This window comes from Rhipicephalus sanguineus, chromosome 4 (assembly GCF_013339695.2).
Source record: "Rhipicephalus sanguineus isolate Rsan-2018 chromosome 4, BIME_Rsan_1.4, whole genome shotgun sequence".
Taxonomy (NCBI): domain Eukaryota; kingdom Metazoa; phylum Arthropoda; class Arachnida; order Ixodida; family Ixodidae; genus Rhipicephalus; species Rhipicephalus sanguineus.
Genome location: NC_051179.1, coordinates 115320578 through 115345447, shown reverse-complemented (window position 1 = coordinate 115345447; position 24870 = coordinate 115320578). Strand labels below are relative to the sequence as shown.

Genomic DNA, 24870 nt, shown 5'->3' with positions numbered 1-24870 from the left:
CACACCATGCTTGTTCATTTGAAACAGCTTCCATGTCGGGAAAATAGTGACTACCACTATGCTGGTTTATTTTAAACAGCTTCCATGTCGGGGAAATAGTGACTGACACTATGCTGGTTCGCTTGAAACAGCTTCCATGTAGGGAAAATAGTGACACACCAGGATGGTTCATTTGAAACAGCTTCCATGTCGGGGAAATAGTGACTAACGCTATGCTGGTTCATTTGAAACAGCTTCCATGTCGGGAAAATAGTGACTAAGACTTTGCTGGCTCATTTGAAACTGCTTCAATGTCGCGAAAAAAGTGACACACTATGCTGGTTCATTTGAAACAGCTCACTGGCGACGTGGTTCTCCATTAATTTGTATATATGTTATTCTTAATGTCGTGCGGAATTATCGACCAACGTAGTGCACTTTCGTTTGGAGAGCGCTCTATCATTACATCGTAATCATTACAGCGTGGTGCTCACTCTTGTCTTCTTGGCGCTCATTCAAACTGAGACGCAAATTTCAATGCGGCGGCTCAGTTTGTTGCAGTCCGCCGTGTGAAGTGCGATTTCGAGGGATCGAATCCCGGCCGCGGCGGCTGCATTTTCGATGGAGGCGAAAATGTTTGAGGCCCGTGTACTTAGATTTAGGTGCACGTTAAAGATCCCCAGGTGGTCGAAATTTCTGGAGCCCTCCACTACGGCGTCTCTCATAATCATATCTTGGTTTTGGGACGTTAAACCCCAGATATTATTATAGAAGTGCGATTTCGCATGCACGTCTCCAATTATCCCTTGTGCCTTACAGGGACTGCAATAATATGTACGAAAACGTCACTGTACGTTGCGTTACGCACTTACTCAAAGACCACCGTTACGCATTACTGGAACACAGGGGCGTGGCTAGACATTTTTTTCGGAGCAGCTTCAACTACCCTTAAGGTATGTTCTTCGTACGTTTGTATGCACGCGTGGGCAAATATATATACACATTTAATGCTAGCTTTGACCCCCCCCCCCCTTCGTTGCTAGACCAACGTTTGTCCAGTAATTTGAGCTTAGTTGCCGCGTTAATCCAAACCTTGTTTCAATTCAGTAACTGCCTCAGATGACGTAGGTAGTATGTCAGGCAGTGGAGGTTCGGTCTAAGGGCGGTTGTGCACGAGGGATAATTATTTATTACCTCGCGAAAAGTTTATAATTTTTGTCTTTTTGAGAAAGGCGGAAAAAAATCACAGCTGATACCTCTTTCATCGGATTCGTTCATAACACAAAAGTGGAACCTGTCTCCGAAGAGTTAGTTGCATCTCTGTTGCATGTGAATAAGTGCAATTTACGTATCGTGTGTTGCTACAGGGCCAATATTCCACCTTTCCGCCGAGTATATTGGTCCGACTCCGTGGTGTCTTCGGCAGGCGGGTATGTTGCGACGCGCTCAGCTTAATTCACGAATGCGAAAGGCAGTGCGCGCCTCGAACGCATGAAGCAATGTGCTTGAGACTGGCGTGTCTCGCTGGGCCACCCTAGTCTCAGTGGTCCAACGCAGACACGGCTGTACAGCGCTTCGGCTCTGTGCTTAAATGCACTGCTCCCAGATGACACCGTCTGTGCATGTCAGTTGTGGGAATCATTATAGCGCATTCGCACCAAGGAGCCGCATTGCACTCGTGGCGTACTGGCCATTTCTATGGTAGTGAGCGATGGTGCCGGAGGTTCGATTGCCCGGTCGGGTAACTTAGCCAACGAATTTTCGAATTTTTTTCTGGTCTTCCCGCTTTTCCTTTAATGACGTCGTTTCCGTGACGGACATGACGTGAGTAAATTATCCGTGCAATCCTGCATAAAAGTTTGTGTTAAAAAAAAAAGGTTGCGACGTAGGAGAGCTCCATCACCTTTCAGCGAGTTTAATAGGTGTAAACCTGGAGCTGAATGATCACAGTATTGTTCCGCCCATGTTTGTACCCCAGATTATAAAAATGAGTTTAAGATTATAGTTCACGATAGAATACGCGACAAAGTGATTCTGCCTCTTTTTGATGAAAAAGAAACGAGCTAGTTTTATAGGAGTAACGAGCAGCAGCCCTTTGTAAATAGCATTTAGATTGCCGTTCATTATTGAACGGTAATCTAAATGCTGGTTATGGAGATTTGGTTATCGAGATTTGTCAAAGATTATAAGTGCATTGCAGAGATCCGGCACCGTATGCCTGACTTCAATCTATTCCTTCTGAGCTGTCCGAAGAATAATCGCTAGAATCTCGTTTGCATAAATAGGTACGGACAGCTACAAAATACACTGTGCGTATTCACGTTTTCGGGAGCTTTGTGGGAACACCAAGTGAAACACTAAGTAATATTAGAGTGATAAATTCTAGGGGTGTGCGAATATCAAATTTTTCGAATACGAATCGAATACGAATACCCACCTTCGAATATCGAATCGAATATCGAATATCGAAGGAAAAATGCCTCAACAGTACCAATATTTTATTTACCATGTAGCTATTTAAAAAAAAAACAAAAAAAACATTAACAGCCTGACTGGCAACACAACATACACTGCTATCTCCAGAACACAATGTCCAAGCTAGCACAATGCACATCACAACACAAGCAAATATCACGGCACAATGAAAGTAATGGCTAGATGTTATCATGAAGGAATATGAGTTGCTCCACATGATCAGGCAGCAGGCGCTCCCTTGTAACGGAGACACCCTCCCCCCCCCCCTCCCCCCCTGCCACTGAAAAGGCACGCTCGCTTGGTCAGACTGGGGTATCTGAACAGTCCGCCACCAGTCACGTGGGTCACTGTCTTTCTTCAGAAGTGGTCCCGCATAGTGAACGAGTGGTAGTGCGGCACGTTACGGCCGCATAATATTGAAAATGCACGGTTACATGATCGCCAACAGCGCTGCACGTCGGAAATGCACCAGCAATAAATCATACGTATTGGGGCGCTCGTCGCAGGCAGATATCGTGCCTCCGTGTACTTACGATGTTTATCGCTCCTCTCGGCAACGTTTTTAGCTATACGAACGCAGCAGAAATGTGGAGGACGAGTTATTTTATGCATGATAATCGAATCGCATATTCGAATTTTTCGCATATTCGAAGTTATCGAATATTCGAAACTTTTCGAATACACGATTTTCGAATCGAATACGAATATTTCGAATGTAATATTCGACGAATATTCGAAACTTTCGAATATTCGCACACCCCTAATAAATTCTCTTGGAGAACTGTCGTGTTCATATTTAGAAAACGTAAATGGACACCAGATTCTCATTTTTAGTGTGTCGTGCTGAAACGGCTTCACTGGTGATTCATTGTGACGTCACAAATATGAGGTAATTTATTTTTCCTATCTTGGCCACATTGGCAGAATTAACGTTTCCGAACCTTGCCACGCCGAGATCGTTTGACTCCCTTAGAGCGCAATTTATGCGGTTTTCACACATCAATAATTTCATGGCTATAGCAGACGCTGCGAAAGCTTGCGACGTCTCGGCAAGGTGGTGGCAGAACTTGTAGGCAGCGTCGCAGCTGTCATCGTTGTGCGCTTTTGTGGCTTACTGCGCATCTTGTCACAATCGTGGAACTTTTAGGGCTGTGCAGGGCTAATGTAATATTAAGTGATAGATTTTTTCCGTAGTGTACCTTTAATGAAAATCACTTAAGGTCCCCTTACATTCAGAATATAACTTTCGTACACAGCTATATATATATATATATATATATATATATATATATATATATATATTGTAGTGAAGAGTACGAGACGACGACGAAGCAGCCAAGAAAGCAAGCCACATCGTGAGTGGTAGCCACGCGACCCGAGCTTGCGCTTGCTTGGATTTTGGACCCTCGACGTTCCTCGACGTTCCTCATCGTTCCTTCACGTCTGTACGTGAATAAACCACGTGACATTTGGTGGAGGTACGTGGGTTTCCCTTACGACCCTGGATCTTCGCTCCCGTAAGCTTCCCCCCCTTCGTGATACCAACATGGCCACCGAGACTCCTTCCCAGCCTGGCCCTTCGGCTGTCCACGTCACTTGTGGCGCCGTGTATCCTCAGCGGGACCCCCCCATCTTCTCGGGCTCCGGTGAATCGGACGTGGACGAGTGGCTGTCGAGGTATGACAAAGTCGGCGCCAGCAACAGATGGGACGATCCAATGAAGCTTGGGTATGTGCAATTCTACCTTGCCGACATAGCCCAACTGTGGTATCACAACCACGAGGCCGAGCTTCCATCTTGGTCAGCTTTCAAGACTGCTATCAAGGACGTCTTTGGACGGCCTGCGGCTCGCAAGCTTCTCGCCGAGCAGCGCTTGCGTCAGCGTGCACAACAACCGGGTGAGACCTACACGGATTACATCGAGGATGTCCTCCATTTGTGCACCCGCGTCGACCCCGCTATGCCTGAGGAGGCCAAAATCAACCACATCTTGAAGGGCATCGAGGACGGCGCCTTCCAGCTGCTGCTCGCGCGGAATCCCACCACAATCGCTGCGCTAGTTTCCCTCTGTCAGAGTTTCGACGAATTGCGCAGGCAGCGCGCGATCGCCCGTCAGGCCCTCCCGACCCCCGACACGCTCTCCAGCTTGCAGCTAGCTGTCCCTCCGGCCACTCAGCCGACTCTCTAGCCCACGATCAAAGACTTCATCCGTGAAGAAGTCGCACGCCAGCTGTCCTTACTGCCGCTCATTCACGAGCCGGCGCATCCTCTGGCTCCGGGCATTCAACAAGCCATTCGGACGCAAGTTTCTGAGGCTCTCCCACCCATGTTCCAACAACCGCCCGTCACTGCGCCGCTTACCTACGCCGCCGTTGCTGCTCGGCCCTCTCAACAGCCTATGCCCTCTGCTCCACCTCGACCACTGATGCCGTCCCATGCCTTGGCGACCACCGCGTATCACCAATCTATGCCTTACGCTCCACCTCGGCCACTTACGCCGCCCCGTGTCTTGCCAACATCCGCGTATGCTTCGTCGCCGCCCATCCCACACCCCTCGGCTCCGTCTTTCCGCCGCTCCGACGCGTGGCGAACCCCGGACAATCGGCCCATCTGTTTCTCCTGTGGCCTCGCCGGCCACGTCGCTCGCCATTGTCGCCTGGTTCCTCCAACATTCGACGCCGTGGGCATGCCAGTTGCGTCGTCGTCCAGGTCGCCCCCAAACTACGCCCCTCCTCACTTCGACGCCGACGGCAGGCCGGTCGCGTCGTCGTCCCGGTCGCCACCGGAGTATGCCCGTGATCAACGACCCAACGAGACCCACCGGTCACCGTCCCCTCGACGACGATCCCTGTCACCTATGCGTCGCCGACCTGCTGCGCAAGAGGGAAACTGATCGCTGCAGTTCCGGAGGCAAGAACTGCATGCGAAGCGAACTGCCCAAGGCCTCCGTCTTTTTCGCCGCAAAACGTTATCGACGTCAATGTTGAAGGGACCACGGCCCAAGCGCTAATTGATACCGGGGCCGCCGTTTCCGTAATCTGCGAGAGCCTCTGCCGCCAGTTAAAAAAAGTGACCACGTCGCTCTCAGGACTCATGCTCCGCACTGCGAACTCGCAGTTCATAGCACCTTCAGCCGTGTGCACCGCGCGCGTTAATATTCAAGGCGAACTTTACGTCATTGAGTTTTTCGTGCTGCCGTCCTGCTCTCACGACGTTATCCTCGGCTGGGACTTCCTTTCACGTCATCGCGCCATCATAGATTGCGCCCGAGCAGAAGTCGCCCTTACGCCGCTGCAATCTTCTGTTTCGGGGCCTACCATATCTGACGCATGTAAACTTGTCATTGCTGCCGACGCTGACGTAGCACCAAACACGTCCACCCTTGTCGCCTTGACTTGTCCGGCCGCCCCTGACGGCGCTGTCCTGTTCGCCCCGTCAGAGCTGTTTCTCCGCCGCCACGCCCTACGACTGCCGTTTGCCGTACTCACCGTCGAATCCGGCGCTACCATCATGCCGATTGCCAACTTGCGCACCTCGTCCGTTCGTCTACTTCGCGGGGAATGTTTGGGAAGCATACATGCCGTTGACCTGCTTCGCTTTCTGGAGTTCGCTGAAGCCCCACTTCACCACCAGCTGAATGCCATGACAGCCCCTGTTGCGGCACCTCCGAAGTCAGACATTTTTCACCCTTCTGTGTCCCCGGATCTATCATTGGACCATCGACGCGAACTATTGGCCCTTCTAGAAGAGTTCCGCTCATCCTTCGACTGCGGTCAGCCATCTCTGGGTCGCACAACGAGCGTCACGCACCACATCGACACCGGTGGTCATGCCCCTTTACGCCAACGACCATATCGCGTTTCGGCGGAAGAGCGCCGTGTTATCAATGAACAAGTCGATGATATGCTCACGCGCGGAGTCATTCAGCCATCCGAGAGCCCCTGGTCGTCCCCTGTCGTGCTTGTGCGCAAAAAGGATGGCTCTATCAGATTCTGCGTCGACTACCGCCGCCTGAATAAGATAACTCGGAAGGATGTATACCCGTTGCCACGCATCGACGATGCCCTCGATTGCTTGCAAGGAGCAGAATATTTCTCGTCCTTGGATTTACGATCGGGCTATTGGCAAGTTCCACTCGCTGACCCTGACCGCCCGAAGACTGCGTTCGTTACTCCCGATGGGCTTTATGAGTTCAAGGTGATGCCCTTCGGACTCTGCAACGCCCCAGCTACCTTCGAACGAATGATGGATAACATCCTTCGTGGCCACAGGTCGAATACCTGCCTGTGCTACCTTGACGACATTGTTGTATTTTCCCGCGATTTTCCGACTCATCTAGTTCGTCTTCGCGCTATTCTCACGTGCCTCGCCTCTGCTGGCCTTCAACTTAACATCAAGAAGTGCCATTTTGCTGCGCGCCAACTCACCATACTAGGTCACGTCGTCTGCAAGGAAGGCGTTCTTCCGGATCCCGCTAAACTTCGTGCCGTGGCCGAGTACCCCAAGCCCAATTCCATCAAGACGCTCCGAAGCTTTATTGGGCTGTGCTCATATTTTCGTCGATTTGTGCGCGACTTCGCTTCTATCATCGCACCTCTTACCAACCTACTGACAGCCTCTAACGGCCTGTCGGCTTGGTCACCAGAGTGCGATGAAGCTTTCATGACGCTACGGCGCTTATTAACGTCACCTCCGATACTCCGTCACATTGACCCTAATGTGCCTACGGAGGTCCATACTGACGCCAGCGGTGTCGGTCTTGGTGCTGTACTGGCTCAACGAAAACCAGGATACGACGAGTACGTTGTTGCTTACGCGAGTCGAACCCTGAAGAAAGCGGAGTGCAACTACTCAGTCACTGAAAAAGAGTGCCTCGCCATAATCTGGGCTTTGACCAAGTTCCGTCCGCACCTTTATGGCCGCCCCTTCGAGGTAGTCACGGACCATCACGCGCTCTGTTGGCTCTCATCTCTGAAAGATCCTTCAGGCCGCCTCGGTCGTTGGGCGCTTCGGCTGCAGGAATACGACATTCGTGTTGTGTACAGATCCGGCCGCAAGCACTCGGACGCTGATGCGCTATCCCGCTCACCGTTACCGTCTGACACAGCTTCGCCGTCAGACACGTCAGCTGTCTTGACGCCCCTTGACTTCGCAGACATGCCGTCGGAGCAACGCAAGGATGCGTGGATCTCCGAACTCGTCGACTTTCTGACTGGTTCATTGGTTCATCCAGCGTCAAGAACTCTCCGTCGTCAAGCCACGCATTTCGCACTCCGCGACGGCCTCCTCTATCGGCGTAATTACGCACCTGACGGTCGGAGGTGGTTGCTAGTGATCCCGCGCCACATGCGCACAGAAGTCTGCACTGCTTTTCACAACGACCTGCAAAGCGCTCACGCTGGCGCTCTGAAGACTTACAACCGCTTGCGTCAGCGATACTACTGGCGCGGCATGTACACGTTCGTGCGCAAGTACGTACGTGCTTGTACTGCTTGTCAGCAGCGTAAAGCTCCACCTCAACGCCCAGCCGGTCCACTTCAGCCTCTACCTTGTCCGGGACGTCCATTCGACCGCGTCGGCATCGACTTATATGGCCCGCTTCCCCCGACTTCCTCTGGGAATCGGTGGATCATTGTTGGCGTGGACCACCTCACCCGTTACGCAGAGACTGCAGCACTTCCAACGGCTACCGCAAGAGAGGTTGCGTTTTTTATCTTACGCAACTTTGTCCTTCGCCACGGTGCTCCCCGTGAACTTTTGAGCGACAGAGGGCGTGTTTTCCTGTCTGACGCTATTCAGGCCTTGCTCGTCCAGTGCAACATCGTTCATCGAATGACCACCGCATATCATCCGCAGACGAATGGCCTCACGGAACGATTTAATCGCACACTCGGTGATATGTTGACAATGTACACGGCATCAGACCAGACCAACTGGGACACCGTCTTGCCGTTCGTCACGTACGCGTACAACACCGCAACGCACGCGACCACCGGTTTCTCACCTTTCTTTCTTTTATACGGACGCGACCCGTCCTGCACGCTGGACACTATGCTTCCCTATACGCCGGACTCGTCTGAATATACTGCGATTTCTGACGTTGCCAGATACGCCGAAGATTGCAGACAATTAGCCCGTTCGCTGACCACCGAGGACCAAGGCCACCAAAAGCTACGGCACGACACCGACCGACCTCTCTCTACTTTCACGACTGGTGACCTCGTTTGGCTCTGGATCCCATCGAGCACTCCTGGCCTTTCCTCGAAATTACGTGCCCGATATCAGGGGCCCTACCGCATTCTTTCTCGCACGTCTCCTGTCAATTATGAGGTTGAGCCTCTGACAGCATCCCACGATTTACGTCGTCGTGGTCGGGAAATCGTTCATGTCAGCCGCCTGAAGCCCTATTACGACCCCGCTATACTGACAACGCCTTAGGTCGCCAGGATGGCTCCGCTATTCACCAGGGGCCAATGTAGTGAAGAGTACGAGACGACGACGAAGCAGCCAAGAAAGCAAGCCACATCGTGAGTGGTAGCCACGCGACCCGAGCTTGCGCTTGCTTGGATTTTGGACCCTCGACGTTCCTCATCGTTCCTTCGCGTCTGTACGTGAATAAACCACGTGACAATATATACATATATATATATATATATATATATATATATATATATATATATATATATATATATATATATATATATATATATATATATATATATATATATATATGTGTGTGTGTGTGTGTGTGTGTGTGTGTGTGTGTGTGTGCACATCACACGATTATTAAACAACATAGCATGTATAGCAATCATAGGTGGGAAAAAATTGGAGCTCACTCGTACTCGACCTCACCAATATTTCCCGCAACCAGACTTACTCGGACTCAGACTCACTAAAGTTTTTCTCAACACGACTCACTCGGACTCAATCTCACCGACGTATTACTCAACCGGACTCACCAAGACTAGCACTCACGACTTGACCCTAGTCTGAGAGAGCCTGAGTGAGTCGACTCATGAGTCCGTTAGCGTAAAATTAGCTGTTTCAATCAGGGAGCCCTTTAACGCCAATATTTCACATAATCGGTGCTCTGCAATTTGCCTTGTGATTTCGTAACTTCAGGTACGAGTTATCAGCAGTTTCAATCCAGTAAGGACATTTTTATTAAATACGCGACTCACACGAAATATTCCAATCCAGAAATTCCTGTGAAACAGTTTGCGGCTCGAAGTAACTCCCTGCTGTACGGTTTGGATGGCATTCAAGCAGGGATTTAGTGTTTTCCCAAACTGACTCAAGATATGCACTTCTTTTCCTTGAGAACCGCTATTTTCTAAGTTTTTCTCCGCATAAATGCTTTCGCACATTGACTTTTCACCTCCCCTCCACGCAGGTGAACACTGCAACTCCTTACTGCGTGGCTAAAGCAGCACTAGATCACCTGTCACGATGCGCGGCACTGGGTAAGTGAACTAACTGTTCTAGACTGCACGCCTGCACTGTGAGGGGAACCGGTGTAGTTGCTTCAACGCACTTCGTAAGCCGAGGCTCAGAATTGAAACGCTTTGCACTGACAAATTACAAGCTTGATTGGACAGCTAGAGAAGCTCGTTAGCATATAAAAGATAAATGATTATGTCGGTCTTCGCCCTAGCAGGCATGTGTACGTGTTCGCAAAATTCTGAAAACATCTAACGATATCAGTTGAATTACTTATCTCACTAAAACGGTGAGAACCGCGCGAAGGGTAGGAAGAATGTAGGAAAGGCAGGAAAGGTAATTAGTGTTGCTCCAGTTTGCTATCGTACACGTGCCGAGGAGAATGGGGTGCTAAAGCAGAGCGGGAGAGAAAGAAAATTCAGAATACGCAAGCACAGCTTAGCTCCGCTACAAGTGATCAGAGCTCGCATGGGCTTCCGCGCCGATGAGCTGTTATGCCCATCTCCCAAGATCATTTCCGCCGTAAAAGGCCTGTCATCAAGACCGCTCAAGACATTCCGAATATTGTGGCGTTGTTTGTCAATTTGTGAATCGTGGCGCTAGATGTGATCGATAGTATTTTCAGCTAGCGCACGTTGGTGAGAAAGAAAATTCAGAATATGCAAGCCGGCCATTTCAGTGTCATATCTTTACGAGTTGCTGAACGCTGCGACCACGCGCAGACGGCATAGTATTTTATCTTCACAATGAGAAATGCTTGTTGGAGGCCGCCGCGTTAATCGGAGTTGTATAATCTGCGGTCAGAGCATAGTAGTATATTCAGCTGACTTAGCGTGACATTATGCGTGATGTGGCGAAGTTCCTTTTTAGCTTCCACTTTTGATGAAGGATAAGCAGTTTCAGCACTTAATGCTTGATCGTGGGCACATCTGGCAGCATCATCGGCGAGGTCGCTCAGTAAGGTCCACTGCGGTTGGAACAATACTGAGTTCGGATCCGGTGGGTGTCGCAAGATGTCCGTAGGTGACATGCAAGGGCCTCTATTGACCACGATCGATTGAGAGGGTATAAGAAAGACGCCCGTCGGTCTTCGAGTGACCGCGTGTCCGTTTAAACGCGGATTTGGTTATCGCACGACGTATGCCAAATGTACAATGTAACGTGCTTGAGAGCTGTAGAGTATGGCGAGCTTTTTTTTTAATTTCGTAAACATTGAGGTGCGCAGAAGAGTTTTTCAGGGACCAAACACTAGATAGTGCGCTCGTTGCGAGCGCTTATCTCAGAGAGACAGAAAGCTGTTCAGCCGCGACATTGAAAAGCTCTGCCCTCGCTCTTTTTTCTGACAAGATTGTGAGATGGTGGGCGGGAACTCTACTTGTGCGGCGAATGTCAGCACTGAGCACATTGACAAACATGTATGTCATAAATCAGTGATAGTTGGTTATGGGAATTGTTGTTACCGTTGACACACACCATGGTTGCCGCAGAAGAATACGATGGACTTGGCCTTGAATCATCTGTAGTGCACAGATGTCGCTTTTCCCAGCGTTGGAAGGCGCACTATGTCGCATATATCTCAAGAGTGTCCTGTATAGGTGATGGAACAACGACACGGATGGGGCCAGCTTTTACTTCTGAGAAGCCTCAGTATGCGTGCAATAGAGCTGAGCCTGCTCTTCAGGTTGTAAATGTGGGCACTCCAAGAAATAACGCTCAAGAATCGGCGAGGTCTGGTATACAAAGTCCTTTTTTTTCGTCAACGCAGATGCGGTACTATGTCATGAACTTGCTGCTAAAAGGCACTACGGTGCACTTATCCAGATACATATAGAAATGCTAAAGCCTTGAAACCAGAGGTAGGTCGCAGGTTGTGTCGCGTTTTTGGAGACGTCCACGCATCCGCAGACATGTGAGTGATACAGTTTAGGCTTGCGAACAAATTGCGCACGGTGTAGGTGCAAGGATCAAATGCTCTGATCAGCAAGCTTCTAAAGGATGCTTTTTTTAAACCAGCTTGTTGGAAATTGTGCGTGGCGCGGACAGGAAGAGGAAGGAGAATAGTATTGGAGTTGAGGCTTAACTGGTTTCGGACTGTTCTATATACGCCATGTTCAGACGGGATAGCGCTGAGCGGCAATAAAGGTTGCAGAAGGATTTTCGCACACAGCTCGGCGTGTCTCTGGGCTGTAATTGGGGACTGTCACGCAGTGTACTCGGACTTCATTCACAGTGTTTTGATTGTGTGCGTTTTCTGGCAATTCATTCGCTTGTTTTTTTTTTCTTTCAGAGAATGCTCCGTTCGGGGTGCGCGTCAACACTGTAACGTAAGTTAAATGTACCTTGCTTCTTAATATCGTCTTAGCATAATGATATCATCTCTGTTTTTTTATGGGCTGCGCGAGCATAGCAGTGTCCAAGTTTTGAATTTGCATTCAACCTACACCTTTTTAGGGAATGATTCATGCACTCCCCCCCGAGACCCCCAAGCTACCTGTGGCAAAACACCTTTAAGCAGATTCAATTATGACGCTATACTTAGGTGCACGCGAATATTTGTTTGGAGGTGACTACGCGAGCCAGCCAGATGTGGCACATTTAAGCGTATCCAAGTTATTTTCTCGCGTGTCAATGCTATCCCGCACCTCTACACTGTTGCGGCGGAACTGCGGAAATGTTTACCCGGAAACTAGTGGGGAGGTGTCGCTCCTGTACGAATTTTGTGTCTGGCTGGATACCGCATGTTGAAGTTATTTCGCACCTCAAACTGTCAAAAACAAGAATGGCTATCTTAGCAGATCCAAAAACATGCTGACTGCCAGAGAACTCCGAGTCTGCCTGGAAACTTACTTCTTTTAATAATCCACTTCTTACGTAATATCCGTCGTGGGGTCTCCGAGAAAACAAGCAAAATTAAACGTAAAGTCTACCACCAATTTCGGTAGCCTTAACTGCATTGCGCACAGTTTTGCCTGCATCATCCTCAAGCGACACACTGGACGAAGATACGAGATTGCGACAGACGCTTGGTAGATCTGGGATTCTAGTATTAAAGAAAGCAAAAGGATCGCAAGTAGAGAGATGACTGCAACATACAACAGTATTCAAACGGGGGATACCTATACCGCAAGCTTTCGCCAAGAGTTGTTATTCCTCGTCAGGGCATCAAGTGACGTCATCTCTGACGTATGAACATCCCTTCGTATCCACTGTACTACAACATAGCGCCACTAAGCACAGAGTCACCAGAACGATACGAGCAAAAATCTGTCGCGGCGACCGGATTCAGATTGCGTGGGAAAGCGAAATCGGCCCTTTACAGTTCGTTCGGTGCACGCCAAAGCGCACTTTTTAATTCAAGTACACCCGCAACCACAACTACAGCTTGCGCAATGATTGTACTATGAATTCGGCACGTAAAAGTAGCTGCATAATTTTATTTTTCCATGCGTTATACGAAGTCTGTTCACAAGCCACTTGAAGGAGGCGTTGAATCGGCTTCGCGATCAGTGAGCAATGAACTACTTACAGAGGCGCCGCCCACACAATAAATGCGCATGTTGCAATGTCGCCCCTCTGGGCATATCTGTGTCGTTCCTCATTCTTGCCAAAGCGGCTGACTGGGCAATGGCCGATATTCATTCACGTATGTCGGTTTCTTCCCGGCCTTAAGCAATTGCTGCAGGCGAGTCCGCGCGTGATTCTCTGTAGATTTTGTTGTGCAAAGAAACAAGCTAATAATTGGATAGTTGAAAGTTCAGTGACCGTCAGAAGGCTATTCGGAACTCTGTAGATGTCGTAGCCTATCGAACACATCGGCATATATTTGTGGGCTTGACTTCGGAATAGCTTCAACTAAGTTGTGCGCTTAAGAAGAGAGCGAACAGCGATAAGCACGGGACGGAGAAGAACGACAGACACAAGCGCTGAAGCACGTAGGAATTCTTTAGTGAAAAGGTGTACAGCCGTGCCTGCCTTACACGTCGCGGCGGCGAGCAAGCTCACACAACTAACTGATGACTTCAGAAGGTGGGGAAACAGAAAAGAGCCCGATGAACTGGAAGTGAACTGCAGGAGTGCGCTTAACTGGGCTGGTTGGTACATGATTAAGAAGAGAGCAAACAGCGCTAAACGCGGGACGGAGAAGAAGAACGTAAGACACAAGCGCTGATGCGCTTGTGTCTATCAGCGCTTGCGTCTGTCGTTCTTCGTCTCCGTCCCGTGTTTAGCGCTGTTTGCTCTCTTCTTAATCATGTACCAACCAGCCCAGTTAAGCGTACTCCTGAAGTTATTCGTATATACTACAGTTCAAAGCTGGACGAGTTGGTATAGATTAATCTGATATGGAACTGCGAGCGAGCCGAGAAATCAAAGAGTGTTGAAAGGAATAAAATCGAATCCAAATACGCATATAACTAAGCTCAGTACCACATTCGAGGATAATTTTAATGCAAAATTACACTTTTTGCACGTGTTGGTTGATTAGTTGCGCCGAAATCTCAGTGAAACCTTACCGTTTTTCTTTCCATTCAGTATGACTTTGGGAAGAAGAAAATGACAACATAAACAATTTATTAACAACTGTCAAAGTCGGTTTGCATAGCAGTGTCGCGTATGAAGTGGTCCTTTAAGTACTTGCATGCACACGCATTGTATTGAACGGCAGCCCTACAACACTCCGTCAGCGTTGTGAAAATGCACAAGAGTCTCAACATGCTGCCTTGCACGAAGGAATTCTTGAAGAAGGCATCAGCGTGCTTTTTCAAATGTCATTTGACATTTTAAAATCACATTTGAAAGATATTCTATTCCGCCTGATGAGGTATACGCCACTGGTCTAATGGTTAGAGCATCGGGCTTCTGCAGTGAAGGCCCAGAGGTTACGTCTCGCCATTGAAAAATTCTGAGCATTTTCATTTACATTTTTTCGGTGTATAAATGTTCTCTCTCTCTCTCTCTGTCTGTGTGTGTGTGTGTGTGCGTGTGCGTGTGCGTGTGCGTGTGCGTGTGTGTGTGTGTGTGTGTGTGTGTGTGTGTGTGTGTGTGTTGCAATTTGTGCAGCGGTGAAGGCACAAGGATGGTCCTGAATAATGTTTCTTTTCTTTACTTCCTTGGCTCTTTGACAAGCATGCATAACGACTTTTCATCAACATAACATGCCAATTTCACAACGCCATGACATGGTAGTATGTCAAATAAAATTTTACATTTAGCGTATACTTGTACTAGCGTCCACGGACACATAGGCTTTCGATAAGACAGCCTTCGCCCAGGTACTTCTGCACAGGCCTGTATATAAGCTTGTCTAAAAAAGGCGTTTTTTTTTAGCAAATAGTGACCTTACCAACCTTACTGAGCCATAAAGCCATAGGATTCCCCGCAAGTTTCACCCCTGCATCCCAGCGTAACGCTGTAGGTGGTTCCGCGCATTCGCAACCACCTGACGACCAGCGGCTATCTGTTCGATTTTAACATTACTCTGAAAGTAAGGCTTCATATCGTATTGTTTTGCCCTATCCAGCCCAGCGGTCATCAAAACGCCCATAGCAAAACATCCTGGGGTCTCCTTGGAAGATCACATGCGGGTGAGTATCAAAAGCGATCATTTTTCTAACTGCACTGGTAAGGGTGGCGCACTTGGCACCAGAGATTGTGTAAAAAGCATTTGCTGAACGGGATATCGTGAATTACTGTTGCGTTTTTTCGTAATTTTAGTTGTGGCCATGCTGCGTCCACAGCGCGAGTAATGCAGGGACACTTGAGAAGAGGTAGTTCGAATCTTACTGAACAGTTGGTGTTCGTTCATACTACATAACGAACTACGCATAGAATACGGAAGCAACCAAGCGGCAGCACAAAGTAATTTTTTCTGTCGTTTCGGAGAAGGCGACTCGTCGGCGTCCTTTACGCAGGGCAGTAGAGGGAAAGTGCCACGTATATGGAAAAGTGTCGAGGCAAGACCGTTTCTACAGGTCCTTTGCTTTTAAGACGCAAAAGCGGATGTTCACACTGGCGCACCACTCAACTGCAACGCTTGTCTATTCATGTCTAGATTGTCGAGCTCCGGGTCTCTCAAAAGCTCGCCTTTGAATCCTCCAACGGTACAGTTGTCTTTAGTCATTTGGTTAGAAGCGTTTCAGCAGCCGCCTACAAACTGTATGCACAAGAGACAGCTCCAATCATCATAGGTGCGCTACAAATGGCGAAATATTCGACATGAGCGCGCAGTAGATGGTTCTTGCCATTCCAAGAGCAGCACTGGTACCTTCGCTGTGTGTCCACTTTCACAGTTCACAATAGATGCAGTTAAGTACCGTCGAGTGGTTGTCGACTACTGGTGAAACCACGAGTTTATTTACGCCCGAAAAGATACTTTGAGCACGAATTCTTTAATCTCGCCAAGAAGTTTATTTGTGCCCCTACGAATGCCGCATTTAAGGCTCATGCACAGGAAATCTCGTATTCGCTTGCTATTTATTTTCACCAGCATTATTTTGCACTTCATTGAACCGGCAGCGCACTTACACTCAATAAAAGCAGTTTTAAAGCAATTTTGTTGGATAGAACACTTGAAAGCAATTCCCCTTATCACCGATACATTATTCCTTCTGGGAGGGCATAGAATTCTCAATATTCCGCGCGCACAACCGAGCTGAAATGATTTTGTTCAATTTTTTATTGTGCTTCCGCAAGGACCACGATTAGCACCCATAAATATTTATAGAGGCCCCGGGCTACACTTCTTAAAGGGACACTAAAGATAAACAATGAATTGATTTAGATTAATACATTGTGCTCTGGGAACTCTAATGTCGTTAATTTCACCATCATTAATAGAGGAGAAATCAAATTCAAAGTTTCATTTTTAAATTCCGCGCCGAAATATCCCTGCGTGACGTCACGCATTTCAAAGTGTAATTATCGTATTTTGGCGCCATTGGCTGAACAAAATTACCCCAAACTTGCTATGTTAGGTCTATGGCCCCCTCAGAGGACAGTGTACTTCATTTTTACCGATTAGGAACTACGTAGTCCCTAGTAGGCGCCGTCAAAACATGTGACGTCACGGCGAATGGTGCGGAAAATTCAAGGTGGCATCGCCACCCACATTTTGTTTTTGCGCGTTTTCTCGCTTACTAAACGTCTTCTCGCAGCAAGCGCGGTGTTTTTGGTATCGTGAAAGAGTACTTTACTCTTTCACGATCGTTTTGCTCTTTAGTGTCCCTTCAAGGTAAGATTAGGCATAGCCCGCTTGGGTTCAGTGTTTCGCTACTTCTCGACAAGCTGTACGCGTAAACCTTCGTGACGTGTCTCTCGCATTTGTGCAGACGCTGGAGTTGACCGGCACCGCTCACGCCTTGGGGAGACCGGGGACGGCGGACGAGGTAGCCCGTTGCATCGCCTTCCTGGCCTCGGACGACGCCTCCTTCGTCACTGGCATCACGATGCCCGTCGACGGCGGCATGCAACTCTTGTCCAGTCTCAACCGCCGGAGTATTTCACAACTGCCCCAGAAGCCTGCGTGATGGCCAGTCGCAATATCATGTATGCACGGTAAACGGGAGGAGGTCGAGGAAGAAGTCGATAAAGTTGCACTTGCGTTTGTTTTGCAGGCATTTTTGTCAATATTGTTCGAAGGCAAAACGAGAGTACTTGTATGCGCTAATAAATGTACACTGGTTACGTAACTGCTTATCATTATGGTAGGCTTTGCGATGTCTCATCACTTCCCGCGGTAGCAAACAGGCACAACTGCAGCGTGTACTGTATTTACCCTCTGTTTGCGAAATAACCTGCCCGTTTTCGTGAGCTTGGGACGGCGTTACCGGTCACAGTTAACACGCGCGATGTAATAGGTGCACGTTGTGACTCTGGCATGGTGCTCTGATGTCTTCGCGAAAGTCATCAGCACGGAACTACATCGCGGGACTTAAGGCAGTTTGCTCGGCTTGTTGAAATATTGAATTTTGATGCATTTCCAGCGCTTGTGCGAAAAAGCAAAAAGAGCATGCATACATACATGGAAAGAAAGAGGGACGGAAAAACGCTGGTCCTTAAACTCAATTTATTAGACAGAAGGAACGAGTTTTGATAGAGAGTTTACATGCGCCGACACACGCGGCAACAGGGAATGTGACGCGTGCATGACGTCACTCAGCAGTAATTCACAGAAGATACCTTTTCAAAAAGATAATTACCTATTGCGGCGTTTGTTGGCGCATGTTGACTCTGTATAAAATTCATTCCGTATGTATAATAAATTTCGTTATAAACCGGAATTCTTACTGTCCCTTTTCTTTCTGTGTCTGCATGTTTTTTTCTGCAAGTATCGGACCACGTACCAGTTCTTGTCCTTGTACTTACCTTCATTTGTATCTGCGTCTCTATTTTCGCGCTGTATTTAAGATAGATCCACACTAACAACTGGCCCAGCTTGTTAAGGCCTGACCACATGTAGGCGTTGCAGCGTGTCAGCGCGTGGCTTTTTTACGCGTCGCCGCGCCCTCTCCCTATGGAGAGAGAGGGCGTGCAGCTTCGCGTAGCCGCGCGCCCTCCCTGCCCATAGGCTCCCCATAGGCTCCTACTCCTAGCTACTCCTAGGGTTGCCTTCATGCCCGCGCGCTCCGCTGAGGGTGAGGACAGCCGCGTCGTCTGCTACTACGGCCGCCATTGCGCCTCCTGCCGCAGCTCGGCAGCATGCGAAACGCGCTACACAAACGCTTGCGGTGTGCGGATACGTCCTGAAATAAGTGCACGCTAGTGAGCTTTCTCTTTTTATTTTCTTTTTTGAAGCTTGGGCAGCTTTTATATTGCTGCTGTTGCCTACATGTTTATTAAGGGAGCATGTAATTCATGTAAGCTGACGGCCTGTGCCTGTGTTATTCGCTAGAGGTAGACGTAGACTCCATTATGTTGAAAACGAATCCTCTTCCTTACGCCGGAAACGGCAAAATCTGAAACCTTACTTGTCTCGTAAGCTCTGCGTTCCAAATGCACAAATAATCGTTTAAAGTGTTTATATACACGTCAGCAGCAGCAGCAGCAGCAGCAGCAGCAGCAGCAGCAGCAGCAGCAGCAGCAGCAGCAGCAGCAGCAGCAGCAGCAGCAGCAATATATGTATGTCAACGCACACATTTAGTGTTGAGAAGCTACCTAAGCGCGATTAAGGTGGCTAATTTTGCTAAGTTTACAAATAAGTTACTCGTTTATTATAAATGGCATCATACATATTGTACATAGAATAAAGGGCCGAGGGGCAGTATGGAGCAAATATCCTGCTAAAATGAAATAAAAGCTTCTTTATCATTATTATTGCTGGCATTTCTTGCTCACAATCTGTGGCCGCTATTGTATCGGCACTCGAGTTGCACCTTGAGTCCTTATCAAAACGTTGAATACGTTGTTGTGTGGCATATGCCATAAAGCTTTGCATACGCGCAGTATCGGTGCGTTTTTCCTTCTTTTTTTGTATCTGCAGTTTCCTTTCTCTATATGCAGCTTTTCTTTTTTTTGCTTGCCCAATTGCCTGCACATATTATTGAGTGTTTCCAATACTGTTTTGCACTTCAGATGCACGCCGTCGTTTATTTGTCTATTTTATTAATAATAATATCTGGGGTTTTACGTGCCAAAACCATGGTATGATTATGATGCACGCCGTAGTGGAGGGCTCCATGATTTTTCATCACCTGGTGTTCCTTAACATGCACTGACATCACACAGTACACGGGCATTTAGCATTTTGCCTCCACCTTAATGAAACCGCCGCGGCCGTGATCGAACCCTCGACTTTCGGGTCAGCAGCCGAGTACCGTAACCACTATACCACCGTGGCGGACGTATTCTTTAAGGCGAAAGCCTCAAATGCCTCATCAAACACGAAATTTGACCGTCGGCGTCCCGCGTCTACGGCGTCAGCGTACCGCGGCGTCGAGGACGAGGGATGCAAAGAATCATCGTCACGTGATGACGCCACCATATGACATCATCATTACTTCACAAATTTTGGCATTACGTCGCATGATGCCGTTATCACGCGACGTCTTAGCTTGGTCAAAAGTGGGCAGATCAGGAAGGCAGTGCAAAACCAGGTGAGGTGCCTCCGATCTTGGAGGCAATGCAAAACTGCGCTAGGTGTGCAAAAAAAACAGAGAAGAAGAAGATGGCTTTCGCCTTCTTCGATACAAGACGCGTTTCTTGTATCGTCCTGAGATGAATGCAAAAGTAATTACTGAGATAGACACTTTGGAACATATGTTATTGATCTTACAAATTCAGAATAAAAGCAGGCGACAGAAAATGGCATACCTGTTCGTATTTGACTCACCCAGTAACACGTCAGTCATGTTTGTCTGGTTCCAATTAAAACGCGGCTTACATTTTGCTCCACCGGAACGCTGCAGCACATGGTGGCCTTCCTGCCGCAAACAGGCGCCGCACTTTGTGACTGATTCGGTACCGCACAATGCATCTGACGACTCCATGTTGACAGAGGACACATTAAAACGCGTCAGAAACGATGAGCTGCGACTGGATGGCATTTGAACGCGAACGCCCATGAGGAAGCGACGCGCCATTCGTCGTTACGTACGAAGAGAAGCCGCTAGAAGTTCCATGGGATGCCATCGAGACCGACGCTACACGAGGGAGATAGCGACAAGGGCCACGCAAGAACGCAGATTGGAACGCGGTGGAGTGAGGAACGCGCACGCACTCAAGTTGGTAGAACGCAATAACGCTGGCAGGTTAAAACTATAACACCAGAAGTTTACAGTGCAGGGAAATTGAGTGTTTTGCCATAGAGGAATGAATGGTTTTGCGCTGATGCATTAATGCAAAGTACGGTGCATTGATGAAGGCTGCGCTTTGCGTTGACCATTCGACAGCGCTATCCGCCTCACTGTCGCGCAAAAATTGAAACTGATACACAAATTGGGCTTTCTCCTAGCTGTAACAAGCATTAATACATCACAATTTGTAAATTCATCGCAATGAATACATCGCAAGTGTGCGCAATATATTCTTTACGTCCAACCAGCCAAAATGAACAGCATAAGCTGAGAGATACCTCACTTCCTGCAGCAGAAACTGATGACATACGACTCTGTAGTCGGCACGGAAACCCATGTCGGACGCAAATTAAAATATGAAGCGCTTTGCCCTCGCCGATTTCACTGGTGCCGCAGTACTCTTCAAGACCCGCAGCAAACAAACGACCGAGAAAAACAACATGCGAAATTCGGGCTGGAGGGTCCCTTTAAGAAGCCTTAGATTACAATATTTTATACATACGTTGTACACTCCAAAAACTGTGACTCTTCTTTTATACGCGTGAGAGTCACACGTGTCACACTTACTTTCGAGAAGCACATTTACTCTCCTTAAAGAGTCGCATTGATTTTTAGGGGAATCCATGTGACAAAAATAGAGTCAATGTGACTCTCTTTTGTTGCTTTCGTCACATTGACTCTCTAAAAGGAGTCAGTGTGACTCTCTAAAGAGAGCGCCACACATGTGACTCTCACATGTATAAAAGACGAGTCAAAGGAGAACTTTTATTTTGAGAGTGCACTCGTATCTTCACAATGGTTCCGAAAGCATTCGCCCCAGACCCTGGCGGGGTACTCTAAGTGGAAGTGGGCTGTGAGGAAGGTGCAGGAGCGTACAGGTTTGTGCGGGAATCTGCTGGCATCGTATTGTAAGTACTCCTGAGATAATACAACAGATGGTGTAGAGCTCACGACAACTGTAAATGTAAATACCTCAGTATCACCCGATTCCACGAGTCCGCCTGAACAATTTGCACAATCTTCTTGCGTGGCCCGGCAAAGGCTTCAATCACCCACACATGATTTGGATTAAATACTCGTGTGGCGACGAACTAGTCGGGCTTCCAAGAAAGAAAAGACGACGAGGACAAAAACCATCAGCCATGAGAAATGCTCGGACAGCTATCTTAACTCGCTCGTTCCCTGAGGCAACAAAAAAAAAGACATGTTCGTAACGCTCATCGCTTTCGTAAGCAGCTCTGAACCAGTGAACTTCACGCGGATATATAGGAAGAATGATTTTGTTGAGCCCTACCCGTCGTAAACTGAACTTTTCAATTTGCGAGGAACTCACGGTTTTACAAATGCAATCTTATTACGTAACCGGATTGAACTACACGCGGTAACGTTCATATTAGTATTTATTTGTTTATTTAGAGAATACCTACATCGTTAAAGTAGCATGGCTTATGCTTTTGTTATTTATTGAGAATAACTAATACATGTGGCTAAACGTATTTCTGCGCCTGCCTAAAACAGAGACACCCAACTTCATGTGTTCCATGAGAAATCCACGAACACTTACGGACGTCATTCATAAAACGGTAAAGATCTACGGTGTTTTTGTTTCTTACCACAAACTAAAAAGCATTCTTTTTTTATGTCGATCGATCTCACCTTTAATTCTGTTGCTAACGTATTCCGTAAAGTGCATGATATTTGTTTTCCACATGACTATGTTTTCGTGTAGAACGTTTTCAGAAAACGGAAAGGGCCATCAGTAACGCCATCTGTCGATACATATGTGAACGAAGTTTTTACAGAAGCACTGCATATGGCTAGGGAATGTCCTTCGTCCAGCGGCAAAAACGTGTGTGCCACAGAAATTGTGCAGACCCTACTACCCATCACTGTTGTTCTAAAAATGAAGGAAACACACGGACGACGACAAAACGCCATGTGGCAAGCCATGCGAGACGACGCATGTCGCGGCAAAATGGTGGATGCTGTACAAATGGAAAACTTCAAAGGAGCATACGCGAGATTCAAAAGGGACTCTCTAAGCAGACATATCGGATTTCGTTGCAAGGTGTCTGATCGGCCATGGTTCAAAATTCTGTGCCATCCTCTGTGTCGCGTGCCAAATAGCTTTTCCTGGTCGTCCAGCTTCAGAGAGCGGGATGACTGCTCAATTCTTTCGATATTTCTCATTGCTGTTAAAACTTTAAAAAAGTAATATAAATTACATAACTAAGCAGATATTATTATTAACTCAACGAATATTTGTACTATGTTCTTTGCATTGCACTTTTTGTCCTATCACTCATACCAAAAAAAGAAATAAGCCCCTGATCCCCTTCTTCCGTTAACATCTGTTGGTCGCACTTCAAGTTTCAGTATACTGTCATTCATTCGAAAGCAGCACAAACACAGAGATAGATAGAGAGAAAGGAGCTTTTTGTTGCAAGACAGAAAATGCTCACTGCGTGCATAATATTCTTGCTCACTCAAAAAACAGCAGCTTCAAGAGTTTTTTTTTTCTGCAGGGTGTTGGAGCTTTATTACACACATCATGCTATCAAATGGATACGATGACACCAGCCGTGCAGTTTTGTCCTACGCCCGTGGCTTGGTCACGGTGCCGATATCGTATGCTAGCCTACTTCTTCTTTTCCCACGCGGCTTCCTGCGACAAGGAGGACATGAGCAGCAAGCCCCCGTCGACCGGCATCGTGATCCCAGTGACGAAGGAGGCGTCGTCCGAGGCCAGGAAAGCGATGCAGCGGGCTACCTCATCCGGGGTGCCGATTCTTCCCAAAGCATGAGCGGCGCCGGTCATTTTCTCCAGCGCCTGCACAACATCGGCAATAAATCGGACGGACCATGGCGTAAAGCACCAATGTAGCAAATCGTCTATACTCCTTTACGGACCCGCTCAAGTGCCGCCGTCTTGGCATGTCAACTTTGCCATTTCTTATCCGTATCAACTAAAGAAACAGTGCTGAGATGAGCTGATACGCATGAAAACGGCTGGGCCGGTGCATTCGACGTTTTATGAGCTTCTGTATTTCATCTCATGACGTTTGAAATTCAGGAAAACTTCGTTTATAAGACCCTGATGGGGACGCCCATTTATTAAAAATAAGATTATGTAACGGCATGCAGCACACGGTTACTATTATATCAACGGCGGCTTTCGAATGTCTCCCTCGTATGGGAAATGTAGGAAAATATACGCTGGCAATGCAAGCGGACATGAAAGCGTTCGCGGAAATATTCTCACGTCGAAACTAATGAAGCAGGAACATATTCTTCATGTGCACAGAAAACTCACTGCAATGACTCGGTTTTTACGCATCCACGGCTGTGTGCTGCTGAGCTATCGAACTAGGGCGTGTGTTCGAATTCCGGCAAAGGCGACCTCATATAGATAAGGGAGAAATGCAAAAACACCCGCGTACATTTAATTAGGTGCCCGTGTTTTAAGACCACGTGGTGAAATACAATCGGCACTCCCTCCCTACAGGGAGCCTCACATTCATATCCTGATTTGGGCATTTAGATCACCAGATTTTTCGCAATAAAACAAGCCACACGAAAAAACAATAGATTGTTGTTAAGTTCGGCGCATTGCTCTGCTCAACCATTTCAGCGTTTCGTCAAACAGGGCACCATGGCACCGGTAAAGCATAGGCTGAGTCAGCGTAGGTTCCCAGAAAACAAAACTATTTTCGAGCGCTATGCGTGAAACATTGGGAGGTTAAACACCAGGGAAAGATAATGTCGACAGTTTGACGATGAATCTTCTGGTGGGGAAGATGCATGATGAGAAAGAAAAAGAAGAAACTCCAACCATATCGAAAGTCTTAAAAGCGTAAAAACGACGGCTCGGCTTCCGTACGGCAGCTTTATTCACATAAAAATGGCCCGGCGATGCCGGCTTATGTGCTTTTTAGTACACGGCCGATACACCTGGCGTACGCTGGTGCGGGACTGCCATCATTCCTATTCAGCGTTTTCATTTTTTTTCGTAGTCTGGATAAAAATAGATTTCAGATATTGACAGGGACACCAGGTTCTTTCATTTGTGATTACGGTTGCTTTGGCCCAGTCAATGTTGTGATTAAAAGTAGTCACGTGTTCCGAAGGTGTGTTGGACACGACGTTATTCTTTCTGACGGGACAAAAAATACACAGCACAGGACAA

The 24870-nt window shown here is 47.8% G+C and overlaps 2 protein-coding genes across 3 annotated transcripts in view; one reads left to right on the top strand and one right to left on the bottom strand.

The window, feature by feature from the left end:
• The window catches only part of LOC119390606 (uncharacterized oxidoreductase MexAM1_META1p0182), a 54890-nt gene extending 37297 nt beyond the window's left edge, over window positions 1-17593 (top strand). For both annotated transcript variants that reach the window (XM_049414876.1, XM_037658195.2), the window contains 4 exons: window positions 9851-9920; window positions 12185-12221; window positions 15416-15479; window positions 17223-17593. In XM_049414876.1, the coding sequence (XP_049270833.1) occupies window positions 9851-9920; window positions 12185-12221; window positions 15416-15479; window positions 17223-17420 (369 nt within the window). In that variant the 3' untranslated portion in view covers window positions 17421-17593. The remainder of the gene's footprint in view (window positions 1-9850; window positions 9921-12184; window positions 12222-15415; window positions 15480-17222) is intronic.
• A 5009-nt stretch (window positions 17594-22602) lies between these two features.
• Window positions 22603-24870, bottom strand: part of LOC119390605 (3-oxoacyl-[acyl-carrier-protein] reductase FabG) — a 67363-nt gene continuing 65095 nt past the window's right edge. Inside the window, exon 9 of the mRNA XM_037658194.2 lies at window positions 22603-23514. Coding sequence (XP_037514122.1) covers window positions 23323-23514 — 192 coding nt within the window. The 3' untranslated portion in view covers window positions 22603-23322. The remainder of the gene's footprint in view (window positions 23515-24870) is intronic.